Raw genomic sequence first — 15,217 nt, 5'->3', positions numbered from 1 at the left:
CAGGGAGCCTTTGCAGAAAATATAGCTCCTGGGAATATTTTTTAATCTGCTTACTATATAAGTTTATGCACTCCAATTTTTTTAACTTGTAAATACTATAAAGCTTTTCAATTAACACCTTGATGTATTTATTTAATCTTCAACACAGACTACATCAGTTTATTCTGAATTTTACCAAATATTTTTGTGCATGAATAATTCTTTTTATTATATAACTGTTTCTAACATACAGAGGCAATTGCTAAGGATTTTAGTTGCGTTCAAAAGTACATCTATCATATGCCTCTAGTGATCAATCAATAAAAGCAACCATCTGTTGCTTTTATTAGTTGCTCAAAACAAAGGAATTGGTGGGTAGGCATTCTCACTGGAGACAAGGAAAGTACCGAAAATGCCTCCTGTGTTTTAGATACTATTTTTAAGTCTGCTTAACTTCTTATAGATTAAGTAATAAACACAGGCATAAAAAAATACATCATTCATAAATACATCCCAGGAGATCCACTGGCAGACAGAGGGAGGCAGGCTGTGTTTCAAGGGCTAAAAATAGAAAGTTGTACTTGCAACAATTCCATGGCCTATGACAGATGACAGCCCAAAGTACCCAGATGATGCAGATGGGACATGCTGATGTCCACTCTCACCAAAGCTTTCAGGCCATCTCCGGGACATTCATCATTTGGCTCCTTTGGCAGGAATGCAGCTGCACCCCTGCAGATGCCACTAATGCAGCACATCTCTGCAGGGTCAGAGCAGGACTGCCCTGAGCACAGCTCCATTTGTGTGCACTGCCCACAAAAGGCACACTGCCTGTCTTCACTCAGTCACTGTCACATCACTGAACCCACAAGCTGCAAGGCAATCCGTGCTGCTGAGGGAGGAACTGGGGAAACTTTACTTGAACTTAACTTGGCAACTTCTGTTAAAAATAATAATAAAAAAAAAAGTTTTTACAAATATATTAATAGTAAAAGGATGGGTATAACTGACCTCTGTTCCTTATTGGATGAGGCAGGCAACCTAGTAACTAAAGATGAGGAAAAGGCAGAAATGCTTAATGCCTTCTTCGCCTCAGTCTTTAGTGGTAAGACAGCTTTTCCTCAAGACAACTGTCCTCAGGGGTTGGTAGGTGGGCCAGGGAGCAGAATGATCCTCTTGTTATCCGAGAGGAGGCAGTCAGAGAACTGCTGGGACACTTGGATATTTATAAATCAACGGGACCAGATGGGATCCACTCCAGGGTGATGAGGGAGCTGGCAGATGAGCTTGCAAAGCCACTCTCCATCATTTATCAAGAGTCGTGGCTCACGACCTGGTAATTACAGGCCAGTTAGCCTGACCTCAGTACCAGGTAAGATAATGGAACAGTTCATACTGAGTGCTATCACACAGCACTTACAGGATGGCCAGGGTATCAGACCCAGTCAGCATGGATTTACAAAGGGTAGGTCATATCTGACAACCTGGTCTCCTTCTATGACCAGGTGACCTCTCTGGTGGATGCAGGAAAGGCTGTGGATGTTGTCTATTTAGACTTCAGCAAGGCCTTTGATACTGTCTCCCACAGCACACTCCTGGAGAAGCTGGCAGCCCACGGCTTGGACAGGAGCACTCTTTGCTGGGTTAGGAACTGGCTGGATGGCCGGGCCCAGAGAGTGGTGGTGAACGGTGCTGCATCCAGCTGGGGCCAGTCACCAGTGGTGTCCCTCAGGGGTCTGTGCTGGGGCCAGTTCTATTTAATATTTTTATAAACAACATGGATGAGGGCATTGAGTCCTTCATTAGTAAATTTGCAGACGACACTAAGCTGGGAGCTTGTGTTGATCTGTTGGATGGAAGGAGGGGTCTGCAGAGAGACTTAGATTGATTGGATGGATGGGCAGAGTCCAACAGCATGAAGTTTAATAAGTCTAAGTGTCGAGTTCTACATTTTGGCCACGAAAATCCCCTACAGCATTACAGGCTGGGGACAGTGTGGCTGGACAGTGTTCAGGCAGAAAGGGACCTGGGGGTGCTGGTCGACAGCTGGTTGAATATGAGCCAGCAATGTGCCTTGGTGGCCAAGAAAGCCAATGGCATCCTGGCCTGCATTAGGACAATTCCTAATGTGGCCAGCAGGAGCAGGGAGGTCATTCTTCCCTTGTACTCAGCAGTGGTGAGGCCGCACCCTGAGTGCAGTGTCCAACTCTGGGCCCCTCAGTTTAGGAAGGATGTTGAGATGCTTGAGCACGTCCGGAGGAGGGCAACGAGGCTGGTGAGGGGCTTGGAACACAAGCCCTGTGAGCAACTTTTGAAGGAGCTGGGGGTGTTTAGCCTGGAGAAGAGGAGGCTTAGAGGTGACCTTATTGCTCTCTACAACTTCCCGAAGGGAGGTTGTAGACAGGTGGGGGTCGGTCTCTCACCAGGCAGCAACTGACAGAACAAGAGAACACAGTCTCAAGCTACATCAGGGAAGGTACAGGTTGGATATTAGGAAGAAATTTTTCACTGAAAGAATGATAAAGTACTGGAATTGTCTTCCCAGGGAGGTGGTAGAATCACCATCTCTGGATGTGTTTAAAAAGACTGGACATAGCACTTGGTGCTATAGTCTAGTTGAGGTGTTAGGGCATAGGTTGGACTTGATGATCTTAGAGGTCCCTTCCAACCTCATTATTCTGTGATTCTGTGAAAATGCACAGCCCAAACTGTCAGAGGGAGTGCCCCTCCTGACCCCATTGACTCTACTGCCACCCGCGCATGTAGCTCCAGGAATTCTCACTCTTGTAATTCAAAACAACGTTATACTCAAGCATAACTCAGCTGAGAGGCAGCCACCATCCCACAAGCAGCAGATGTACCCAGTCACTGCTGCCAGCACATCTTACTCCTTGAGTCACAGGAGCAGAGGGGATGTGTTCTACATACATCCAAAATTTCAACACTGCTTTTTTCTTTTCCTTGAAGCCTGTCACAGCCCCTGTTCAATGGTCTATTAAAAAGAACAGAGCATGGAGACAAGGCAAAAAGTCTTCCTGCTGACAATTTTGCCTCAAAGCAAGCGGTTGTGAAAAAAATTCCCTCTTCACTGTGTCTTACAGAATCACAAGGGTTGAAAGGGACTTCTGGAGATCATTCAGTCCAACCACTCTGCCAAGGCAGGATCATTCAGAGCAGCTTACTCAGGAATGGGTGAGTTTTGTATGTCCCCAGAGAGGGAGACTCCATGACCTCTCTGGGCAGCCTGTCCCACTGCTCTGCCACCCTCAACATAAAAAAGTTCCATTTTAGCTTTGTGCAATATTTTTAAATACAGAAACACAAGAAGAGAATTGTACAAATGTGCACAAGGGACATCACTGCTTCATCACATTTTATATAATTTCTTTCTTTTAAAAAAAAAATCTTGAACTAATTTACTATTCAAATAATAAATTATTAGACGAATTCATGTACTGTTTAAATAAATTATGACAGATCTGCACTCCCTCTGGCTGCCACCACCTCCCATCTCCTTTCTGGGGCTGCCTGCAGCCCACACAATGGGACAGGAGAGCAGAGACTGGTGCAGAGTAAGTGAAAGGGACAAGGACAAGCACTAAGAGCCACATGTGACTACTGTTTTCAACAACAAATAAGTTCTTCCCTTTCAGAATATTGTACACAATTTATTGCAGACCACTAGACAGCTTCCCTCCTGTTCATGTGAGCATTCCTGCTGGCAACTAATCTCAATTAATCTTGCAAAAAATACTCAACAGTCCTTAAAAGAAATAGCAGCTGAAGAAACTGAATTACAGATAAAAGCAAGGAAAGTTACTGAAACACAAAGTAAACATTGTTATTCTGCAGAGAAAAATGTAATCTGACAAAGAAGTTAAAAGCTTTATTGTGAGAAGACCCCCCTCTCAGTTTCACTTCATACTTTTAATGCATGGGGAAGTTCAACAGTATGTTCAAATACAGTTTTTCAGAAGAGCTCAAGTTTAACTGCTAAAACGCAAAGGATAAATTTTGTTCAGAAACAACTTCATTTCATAGAGAATGAAACTTTGTCTGCCTGAATACAATCAGTTGTTTTAGAATTCATATTACAGTAGGATCCTAAAATGTAAATGGATAGTTTATTCATAGTAAGAAATAAGTGAAGTATTTAAGTACAAAATAAAACTGACCCCAAGAAGATTTGCCACAAATAAACCGATTTATTACTTTTTGGCAAGTCCCATACAGCATGAGCAAGGATCTTTCACTCACTATATTAAATTATTTAACTTTATACAAACTGTAAACATCTTCACCATGACAAACTCTTGGTACAGGTGTTCCCTGATTCTGGCATCTTTTCTTTCTCAGTTAATCAAACAAAACTGATACCCAAATAAACCAAAGAACTGTGTATCTATAAAATGCAGCATGTGCATTTTATATCACATCAATTCTAAGCAATGCAGAGAAGAGTACTTATTATTTTAGTGACATTTGTAATGGTACTATGAATAGAAACATTTTTTCCATGCTGTTGTATCCTATTTTGTGTTTGAAATTAAAACCATTGTTTTATACAATCGAAGTAGTAAACCAAATTTTACAGTAAGCCAGCTGGTTTGGTATATAAACCAGCTATAGTTGTTACACTGTAACAGATAAATAAGAATGTAAAAACTCCTGATCTGGTTAATACTTTGTTTTCCTGACAGGCACCATCCTAAAGAACTGCTTGTCAAAAAACTCTTGCTGTAATTATCTGGTAATTTTTTACTCCCTTTTTCTCAAAGTGCTTTAAATCAGACATAATCTGACCCATAAAGTGATGACTTATCTCCCTCTTAAGTAAGAACAGATTTTTCTAAGTTCCAGGAATGTAAGTCTGCAGGCTAGCTTTACTGAAGGACTACAAGATACATACTGTTAGGTCATAATCCCCAAACCAGGGCAAAGGTGTTTAATCTTTACATGAACCACTTTTCTCCAAACCAACTCAGCAGCAGTAAAATACAGACAATTCTTTTATTGGCTAAGGCTTTTTAAAAATTAAAAAAAAACACTTCTCGTGTTAAAAAACATTTGCATTAAAATTTTGGTTTCATTATGTTCCTAATTTTGAAGTCACAGTTACAGACAACAATCTACATTTCTAATGTAAAAAGTCAAGCCATGTTAAAATCTTTCAAGTCTCTGCGCATCATAAGAAGCAATTAAAATAAACTTAACTTTCCAGATCACCTTTAGTTACTGATAAAACCCAAGGTGATTATTTCTACAGCTGTGTGCAACCAGCTGTTTTAAGCATTATAAAACATCATATTTTAGATGACAAAGTGCTTAGATCAGCAGATCCAGAGATGATAAGTTCAGATGAGTTTCACTACCCCAAGTGAAGACACTGAGGAGCTTTGTAAGATTTCTGATTCACTGAAATGCACAGCTGAAAGACTATGCAGAATGAACAGTGCAGATAACTTGCACTGACAGTACAATGTACAGTCATAAATAACAATGCACAAGAGTTGAATTCCTACTGTCAACTCCAAAAAAACCCCTACATCGTCCCTTGGTAAAAATCTTACATGAAAGTCTTTACAAAGACTGCGATTCATTCAGCCAAGCCAAGATATTCTGCTGCTGGATTTACCTCCAGATGTTCTCTGCCAAATAAAGAAGGGAATCAATACTACACTGTTGAAATTAGATCCTGATAGGACTACGGAAACACAGCAGATGATATTCCATAAGCAAAATACAATCAGTTATTTCAAATGCCTGAACTCTTCCATTATCATGAAAATCTGAAATAATGGAACAGGGACCTTCAGTTAACCTTAAATCTTCAGCAGAAATGCAGATTAACCAAAATGAATTTTTACTACTTGATATTTTCTCTGCAGCATTGGGAGGAAGCTCAACGGAAAAAAACCTGATCTACACAGCCACCATTTTTCAGAAGACCTTCTAAACATAATTAATACGAAAATATTGTTGTGTAGTTTTGGTTTGGTTTAATCATGAGCCACGTCTGATGTATAGTCAAATCTTGCAGGTCTTTTATTTTGGGTTTTTTTAAATTTTTTTAAATAATTAAAATTTAAAATTTAATTAAAATAATATAATCCATGCCATTGACTTTCCAGTCATACTGGGAATTTCCTGGAGCCCAACACATAACGATGCAACTGTTATCCATGTGAATGTACAACTTTTGTATGCTAGCTGCTGTTCTCTGTAGCAGTGTCTGTTAGAACTTTCACAGAATTGTAATGTTCTCCTAATCCATAGGCATGCCTCATATACCTAAAAAAAAGTTATAGAAATAGTGTTCTGTTAAACAGAAAGTATACATCATGCCAACAGTAACAGCACTGGAAGACAATTGAAATAAAGCCAAGTTTTAGCAACAAAAATATATAGGATCATTACATAGAAGAGTATTAATAAAGACAATTTTTAAATCTAGTGACTTCCAGGCACAATTTGACAAATACTCTGAAGAAGGCAAAAAGTTTCCTCCATCTTGTATCAATATCATTATTATTTTCTAATTATTTACCAGGTAAAATGACCTTGCAGCATTCTCTAAATCAGTGACTGATATACATCAGACACTGTCTAATTACAATTTCTCCAAAGTAAGTGTGTCAATCACAAATAATTTCTGACCTGCACAACCATTACTCAAGCAGTGTTTCAACATCAGATGTATAACAGAAAATAAAAGAGCAGATGAGAATCAAAGCTGTGCCCTCTGTTACAGAAATAAGCGCACTAAATTTAAGTGATAAAATTACATACTTACACAAGTGTTATTGGTTTGCCTGAATATTCTTCACCAACAACAATGGGAGGAGAATCCATCTGCACCACTTCAATAGGTGTTTGTAAAATGTGTGACAAAGCCCTTAGCTTTAAGGCAAAAACAATTTAGAAACAGGATTAAAGACAACGTAGCCAGGAGACAAGAAGACCAGGCATTTAATTTTAGCAGACAGTTCAAGCATAACATTAGAAATATTTTCAAAAATTATTAAAATAAGCAGAATTATTTTAACTTTAAAAACTTTAATTGAAAACAGCATGCTTTAAACTAATCATTGTTTAAAGGATACGACATTGGGCTAGTTTCATTGATTTGCTAACTGTTCTTTCATAAAAAATAAGATTAAAATAAATACGTATTTTGTGAAGTTCCAGTTTATATGACCACAACCTAACCTAACCTTCCCACTCACTGTGTCAGTCATTCTAATGATATTTTTATCAAATGAATTCATTAACTTGCATGTTGTCAAATACATCAGAACAGTGGTGCACCATCAGAAAAGATGGTGGGAAAACAACCTATAACCACAAGAAATAGCTATTAATAAGCTATTTATGACTATGTTCCCTTATGCCTTCAGGTATTCTTTCTAAAGAGACCCTTATTTTTAATGTATATTCACCCACTTCAGAATTTCACAAACAAAAATTATCACTGCAATACTTACTTCCAGCTGACCTCCCCATGCAGCTGTATTTGCTATATCATCACAGTATTTCTCAAATTCCTCTGCACGGAAAGAAAAGACAACATTTAGTTCTTGTCTTGGTTGAGAATAAGCAACTGAGGAAAAACACTGATTGTGCAAACTAGAGCCAGAAAAGTAGAAACACATTATAAAGGAAAATATGTATGTTCATTGAAGAAAAGCAGAGAAAAGCAGTTGTCAAAAAAACCCCAAACTCATTCTGTTTTGAAAAGAAAATTTCAGACTGAAGAGAGGAATAAAAAAAGAGTAGAAAAAGAAGTACAGCTAATACTTTAGTTTTTTTATTCAGAGAACAACAGGTAACAACACACATGAAATTGCATAGTTTCCTTCATGTTAAGTTTCAGAGAGTGTTTAGAAACTTTAGAAAAGAATGTAGTATATTATATATAGCGAGTATATAGCGAGTAGTATATCTAGTTCTTACATTCACCAGGTGTCAGGTACGTTTTAAAAATCTTGCAACTGCATGTTGGTAAACAGTTGGCTAGGGTTTTTTTAAATTTCCAGATTAGCTGCCTTGTTTTTAACTTCTGAAGTATTTATTCTTAATAGTTCCTCTGTAAATAGCTAATCTTTTCAGATCATGTTCTACAGAAACCAAGTTTATAAATTACAAACCTTCAAGTTTTTTAACCTTACAAACAGATTTTGAGAAAGAAGAATCTTCAGATTTTTTTGAAGACTGCTCAGAATGACTTATCATTCATTTCCTTTATAACAGAAAAGCACAACTCCCTGTTGCTGTGCAGAATTTTATTCAGTATTCTCCTGGGACACATTTAGCCCGTGACAATAATCTCTGTCAACATGGGAAAGACAGCACCCAGTGACCACATGAAATCCACAGCAATGCCTATTTAACAAGCATAGCATTAAGTTAATGAAATTTATGCAGTCATTTTTGTGGTGTTCCAGGCATAATGAATAAATCATGTATTGCTCAAATAAGAGGTACACAAACTCTGTTTTTACTCAGCCTACACCGTTGTTCCACACTAAAGCTCTTTATATTTTTTAGTTTAGTCTATTTGTAAAAAATGGTTCCAAAATACTTTGCAACGGAAAAATAAGGTAAAATAAGAAAATGCATCTATTCAAACTATTACAAAACAGATTTGATTGAATTTCACACCCATTTTTAACAGCTTTCCTGTGTACATTGAAAACACCAATATAAAACTTGACAAGAAAATCATCCCAACCTGGTAGACAAGCTGTTTATAATAACAAATCACATCCCAGAATGAGTTCACATCATCTAATAACCAGCCAGTTCTGTTTTGTTCTTTTTTTTTCCAATGGGGAATAATATTTCCTAGATTAATTTTAAAAATATATTAATTAGAGGTCCAAGTGCACCAAGTTTCATAACAGATCATAATTCTGTGTTCCATGGAACACAATAGAGTAACAAAGTTACAAACACCATAAAAGTCCCAATTAATCTGTAACTGAGATTTATCAGGAACAGTTATAATAGTTTTTAAAATCTCATGTGCTACAAGTCTTACCTCTGCTATACATATCTCCGGTATTAGGATTTGTAAGAAAAGGCAAGAAGTCATCACAGTGACTTTGCATATACTTTGCTGTTTGGTTCCTCAGAGTTGCAACAGTCCAGGAATTTTGGTGATCCTTGAGCTGATCTTCAATAGCTCTGTACATGCAATGGCCATCTGAAGGGATTTGTTTAATCTCTAAATGCCTTGCTGCCAATAGGCAGGCAAGCTTCTGGCTTTCAAGATGTCTAGCACCTGTTAGATTTTGTATCTCAGCTTCAGCTATTCTTTCTTCTCTTTCTTTCTCCAAAGCAGCTTTTTTCTCCTTAGATTAAACACACAAAAAAATTACATCTAATATTAAAATTTAGAATATGCCCATACTGTTCTTGGCTTAGTGCTTGCTTCTAACTCTTCCCATGTTTTCACAGTACATTCTTAGCTATAAAATATTTGTCTTGAATCAGTACTACCTGATCTTGAGGACCTCCTAAACCCAAACTTTAGCAAATGCTAAGTAAGGATATAGCAAATGCTACATCCAACTGCCTCCCACAGGTAACCACACCCAAAATTATATGACAAGAGAAATCTTAATTATATCAACATGCGAAATAACACTTTACAACGCTCATATAAAGTCTGTTAATCACAGTGCTTTCTTCAGGATCAACTATTTCAACATTCAAGTATGGGAACTCTAATTAAACATCACAAAATATCGTTCTTTCATAAGAAGTGTGAGATCTGCCAATTAAGTATATGACTGCATAACAGAGCTCATGAAACTGAAACTCCCTCAGGACAGGTACTCTACGTCATAAAAAGACTGCTCCTAACCTAAAGGATGGATAAGAATTCATGTAGAGAATATTAGTAGGAATGTAAAAATACAAAAAAAAATTACTTTCATAGAATGTTTTGTAAGTTCATGCTGATGTTAACAAGGGTACAAGAACCAAAGTAAATAAACAAATAAAAAAGCAGTACGAAGAATGATCTTTCCATTTTCATGCTTAAAATTCACCACAAATCAAGACCAGACTGGTTTAGGCAAGAAGAATATAGGAAAACTAGACCAGACTTCCTGGTTTGCCTAGACATGGTGCCATGAATTATAAACATCCTTTTAACATGTTTGTAGTGAACATGTAATAGGGGATGAAATATGCAATAAAGCAGTGTTCCCCTGGCCCTGACCAGGTAGAATGAGAATGTTAATCCACCACAACATCTGATGTTTAATCAGAACTAAGCCTAACGCAACAGGACACTAGGTAGTGTTTCTTAACAGCTCTTTTAATATTTTAAAAGAATTTCTTCAGTATCGAAGGTCTTTTGTTAATAATGTTTTAAGTACTACTAGTTGCATAATTTCCACATAGTATTTTATTCAACTACTTTACTTATTTAATAATATTTTTATTGGAAGTCTTTCAAAAATCATTTGCTTTACATAATTTCTTTCTTTATGGCTCCCATTTTCTGACCTATTCTGATTCCTGGCTCATGGCTGAGGGTAGAAAAGTACTATTATTTATAAAATCCTTACATATCTCTAGGCAGCAGTTTAACAGATTTTCAAGGCACCCAGTAGGTAGAGCATCAATACAGAATTACCCAGGTAATGTCCCCCCAAAAAATGGTTTACCTTTGGCTATTACACTTAAGTTTAGCTGAACATAATCAGTTATTTGCACAATGTTTAATGTGAAGTCATACCCGCCTCTTCTGTGCTTTTGATATTCGATGATGCTGAATCTGCTGCTCTACTCCTTCAAGCTCTATATTTGCAACCCCATCAACTATGGAATCTGTCTAAAAGGAAAAAAAAGTTAAATGTTCTTATTAATATAAGCAATAACTAAGATATGCATCTTCTGAAACAGTTTTAAGTTCTCTTCCAGATTATTTTTATGAAGTTTAACCACAAAGATCCATGTATAGCACAGAAGCCATCAAAGCATTTCACATCCCAAATTACTGTCTTGCATTTCATTACTTTTCTGCAGTCCCAACAGAGTTATGTGCATCTCAAATTTAAGCTGTATGTTCTCTAACATACTGGAGTGTGATAACTGCTTACTGGCTGAAAGGAAAAGCTTTCCTCATCGTGCCAGCCAGTGAGGTATCCAAACATCCATCAGCAAGTTCTGTGAAAATTAAAGCAGAATGGTCCATCCTCTATATCAGAGCATAACCAGCAGTAGAAAAACACAGAGAGTTGAAACTTCTCTAGAAAAATCACAAACCTAACTCAGTAACTGTATGAGCTATACAAAAAGATCAGTCACACTGTTGACAAAATTGCAAGACAAAACACACTGGATGAGTCAAACACCTGCTGAATGTTATCAATACTTGAGTAGTCTACCTAAGATAACCAGAGTGGCAATGTAACAGCAACTTAAAAAAATAATTCTGTAACATAACTGAGTTACCCATGGAGCCTTAAAAGCAACACAAAATACTCCTTGTGGTGGTGCATCATTCCTCCTACCCTACATTTAATTTCTGTTGCAGCTTGGCATTTGTGTAATGATTTTCCTTGTACGCCTCTTCCATGGATTCAGTACCAGAGTAAATCTTGCCATCGAATTTTGTCATGCTTTTGCAAATTTATATTAAACCTGCTTTTGAAATATCTTTTACAGTGATTCTTTAAGCAACCAAGCCACTCTCTCAACAGTGCTCAACAAAAATCCCCCAGTATTACATGGGGGATTACTAATATTGTGAAGCCTAGGATAACTACTTTGAAGTATTATTTCATCATAATTTTTAAAAGTTAAAAAGCCCTAACACAAATTGTACCTGTATAACTTCAGCTGAAGTTAGGGCACCTACCTTATTCTGTTCAGGTGAAGCTTCCTTCAGCTGCTTTAATTCCTCCTTGTGCTTCTGTTCAAGTTCTGCCTCTAGTTTGGCAACTTCATCTGCCAGCTGTTTTCGTCTCTTCTTATCATTCTTGGGAACAGCATTTTTCATGCCTTGAATTTTTGCTGTTAGAGAAGCAGTGAAATAAAACATTATTTCTTAATATATACTCTATGATCATTGCAGAAAATGACTGCAAGTCACAAAGAAAAACTAATTTACAAACATCAACAAATCAGTATTATCGTTTAGCTGTGAGACTGACAGTTCTAATCCTCACATTTTCGAAATGGCTGTATTTTTTCTTAAAAGATGCAAACTGCCTTTTCTTTTCTTTCTTTCTGTGAAGAAGAGAAAAACTTATGCCAGGTTAGTAATAAAAATACATATGAACTTCATCAATCCAGCAGACTGTGGCCTGTTGCCTTCAGAAAGATTATGTGGGCATCAAAATACCAAATCTCACAGGAAAGATGTGCAATTTTTTAATCATACAAGCAGCAGACTAAAATTAAAAACTGAGTTTACCCATCCTTAAGACAAAGTTTCTAAGAGCAAAATGGGTATTCAAAAACAAAAACATCTTGATTAAAGTCCCTAAGTATTTCTAGGCTGTAATTCAACACTTCATTTCTAAAGTCAAAGAATAGTTTGGTTAGAAATGGTGTCCAGAGGTTACCTAGTTCTACCTCCTGCTCAAAGTGGGGCTGAATTCAAAGCTGCATCAGGTTATGCTAATTCAGATGCACAGTCACAGTATCCAGGTGACTGTACACTCTCCAGGGACAGGCATTCTGTAACCTTTCTGGGAAACTTTTTTCCCAGTATTTAATTATTCTTGCTATGAAAATATTTTCCCTTATTCTTCCCATGAAGATTTTTCTTGTTGCCCTTCAGCCTGTGTCTTTAGTCCAGTCTCCATTCTTTGATGAATATGGCTCCATCCATTGCGCAGCAGAAACTACAACCACATTCCCCTATAGTCTTCTCTTCTTCTCATGTGTTCCTAAATGAACACTCCCCCTACCTCTGTCACTTCTGTATTCACTGTTTTAGAGTTACAGCAGCAATTATTTAACACCCTGCTTGCTATTCATCAGCTGTACATTTTCCTGTCCTTCATCCTTGACTGACCCAATTGAGCTGAAGATGATGGCAATGATAATAAAACTTTTCAAAGGGAGGCAGGAAGAATGCTCATACTGAAAGATTTATGTTAAGCATTCAGCCCCACAGATGAATAAGCTGAGTATGACAGAAAAGCAGATTTATTCATTAAAATTAACATAATAGAGGAGAAGGGAATCCAGAACATAAAAGGCACACACAAATACACAGGAAAGAGTATGGGTGGTGGAAAGCGGGGAAGGGGTTGTGGAGACAAGTACCATCAACCGGAGAAGGTGTTGGATTTTCAGAGGTTGAGATGCACCTTGTGTTAATTCTTACAAACAGTTTTGCTCTCTGGTAAACTTCTGGTAAACTAAGCTATCAATGCACATACCAGGAATGTATTTTACTAGTAGGCAAACGTGTACCTGTAAGTCACCTGCCTCTCCCAACTGGGAAGAAAGGGACTCTGCCTTGTATATACCCCTCCCACCATTTGGCAATGGAGAACTACCATTACCACCTTCTCTAAGGTGTAAAAACCCTCTGCTCCTCAGCCACTCCCAATCAACGTGCCATGCACCCCAGCCACCTAGGACAATGCTTGATTCCTTTACCTCTTCAATTTCAACCGATTCTGAGGGAGGAACAGGCATCTCAAAACAGTAAGTTCCTATAGATTTAGTGACAATATGCAACCTGATTCCTTTCTTCTTTAACCCTCTGTTAAGAGGATGCAGATGGGTCTATCTCATTACATACCAAAAAAACCAAACAAGGAAAAGGCCGAATCAATATACTAGCAATAGAAAAGGCTTAACAAAAAATGTTATAACAACTATGAAACTCAACAGAATCCATCTATCAGACCTCCTTCGCAAAGTGTTACAAGTTCATATTGAAGCACTGTAAGACAATTCAGATCTTTTACTAGAGACACTTTATTATGGCTGGACAGGACGTGAAAATTCAGTTCAGGTCAACTGCACTTGGAATGAAGAAACGTAACAGGCTGGGCAAAGAAGAACCCCTATGCAGGCTTTTCAATCTAAAATGCCTTAAAAAAACCACACCTTCTTCAACTTGAAACCAAAGTACCAAACCGCGAACATCATGCCAATGGCCCAGCATTAAGTCTCAGCTCCCGCGCATCGCCCGCTTCCCGAGGCCACGGCAAGGCGAGCTCTGCAGGCCGCCCGCACGACCAGCGCTGCTCCCGGCAGCGCAGCCCGGCTGCCACGCCGCTGCCCGCACGCACCACTTCGCTACCGCCGTCCTCGTTCCCCCTGCGCGGGCACTGCCAGGGCTGCTCCGTCCTCCACAGCCGCCGCCGTCCCTCCCGCCCCTCTGAGCTACTCGCGCTGCCGAGTGGGGCTTCCTCCGAGGGAAGGCGGAGAGGGGACGCCGAGCCCAGCCGGCCCCGCGTGTCCCCGCCGCCGCTCCCCACCTTTCTCCCCACCCGCCCTGCGCCGGGCATGGCGCCCCTCACCCTGGAGCTCCCGCTTCTCCTTCCGCTGCCGCTTCAGCAGCTGCTGCAGCGGCCCCTCGGGCCCCGGCTCCTCGTCCTCCGAGCCCTCCATGGGCGCCCGGAGCCGGCGGGCGCGGCTGACCCCCGACCCCGGCGGGAGGCGGGAGCTCGCCGCGCTTCCGCCGCCGCCGCCCCGCCCGGCGCCGCCTCAGCCCCGGCGTGAGGGGCCGGAGCGGCCCGGCCTCCGCGTCTGGGCTCGGCGGCCTGGGCTCGGCTCGTGGAAGGGAAAGGGAGCTCTTGGTTTGTTCAGGGGCTGTGGGCGTTTCTGTCCGCTGATCTTTGCCGGGTACTCGCTCCTGCCGTAATGTCCCCGTAAAGGACTCCTGTGGACAAGTATGCACTAGGAAAAAGCCATAGGTTTAGTTGAACGAAAGGTAGATCCTGTTAAACAGGGAGGTGAGAAGAGAATCGGTTAGGGTTTTTAGGTTTTACGCAGTTTATCACATTACGGAAAAAAATTATTTAACCTGTTCATTTCTGTGCAAAATACACAGTGTGCTGTTTTTTTCTCATGAAGCTCAAAAACACTAGAAAGGCTCACGAAAAAGGTAATTTTCTAAGTTGCAGTGCTTGTGTCTCCTCATCATTGTGAAATTACTCCTCAAGAAAGTGAAACATTTTTGTTACAGTAAAAAGCCAGACTTCATGTTTGGGATCAAATCAGCATCCCAAAGTGAGAACTACAAATTGTTGCG

The 15,217-nt window shown here is 39.4% G+C and overlaps 1 protein-coding gene across 3 annotated transcripts; it reads right to left on the bottom strand.

Annotated features, from left to right (window-relative positions):
- Positions 1 to 3,845: 3,845 nt before the first annotated feature.
- OTUD6B (OTU deubiquitinase 6B) lies at positions 3,846 to 14,629 on the bottom strand. Of its 3 annotated transcripts, none has more exons than XM_053962294.1 (7): positions 14,484 to 14,629; positions 11,855 to 12,009; positions 10,730 to 10,825; positions 9,020 to 9,332; positions 7,464 to 7,525; positions 6,773 to 6,879; positions 3,846 to 6,270 (listed from the first exon to the last, which is right to left on the bottom strand). In XM_053962294.1, exons 1-7 carry the CDS (start codon positions 14,572 to 14,574, stop codon positions 6,186 to 6,188), a joined length of 909 nt encoding a protein of 302 aa, XP_053818269.1. In that variant the 5' UTR covers positions 14,575 to 14,629; the 3' UTR covers positions 3,846 to 6,185. The 3 variants fall into 3 exon arrangements, with proteins under 3 accessions (XP_053818269.1, XP_053818275.1, XP_053818279.1); XM_053962300.1 differs by lacking the exon at positions 14,484 to 14,629 and adding an exon at positions 14,253 to 14,271; XM_053962304.1 differs by lacking the exon at positions 14,484 to 14,629 and adding an exon at positions 12,165 to 12,183.
- Between the last annotated feature and the right edge of the window lie 588 nt (positions 14,630 to 15,217).

Source organism: Vidua chalybeata, chromosome 1 (assembly GCF_026979565.1).
Source record: "Vidua chalybeata isolate OUT-0048 chromosome 1, bVidCha1 merged haplotype, whole genome shotgun sequence".
NCBI lineage: Eukaryota > Metazoa > Chordata > Aves > Passeriformes > Viduidae > Vidua > Vidua chalybeata.
Note: the sequence above shows the minus strand (reverse complement) of the source record. Positions and strands in the feature narration are given on the sequence as shown.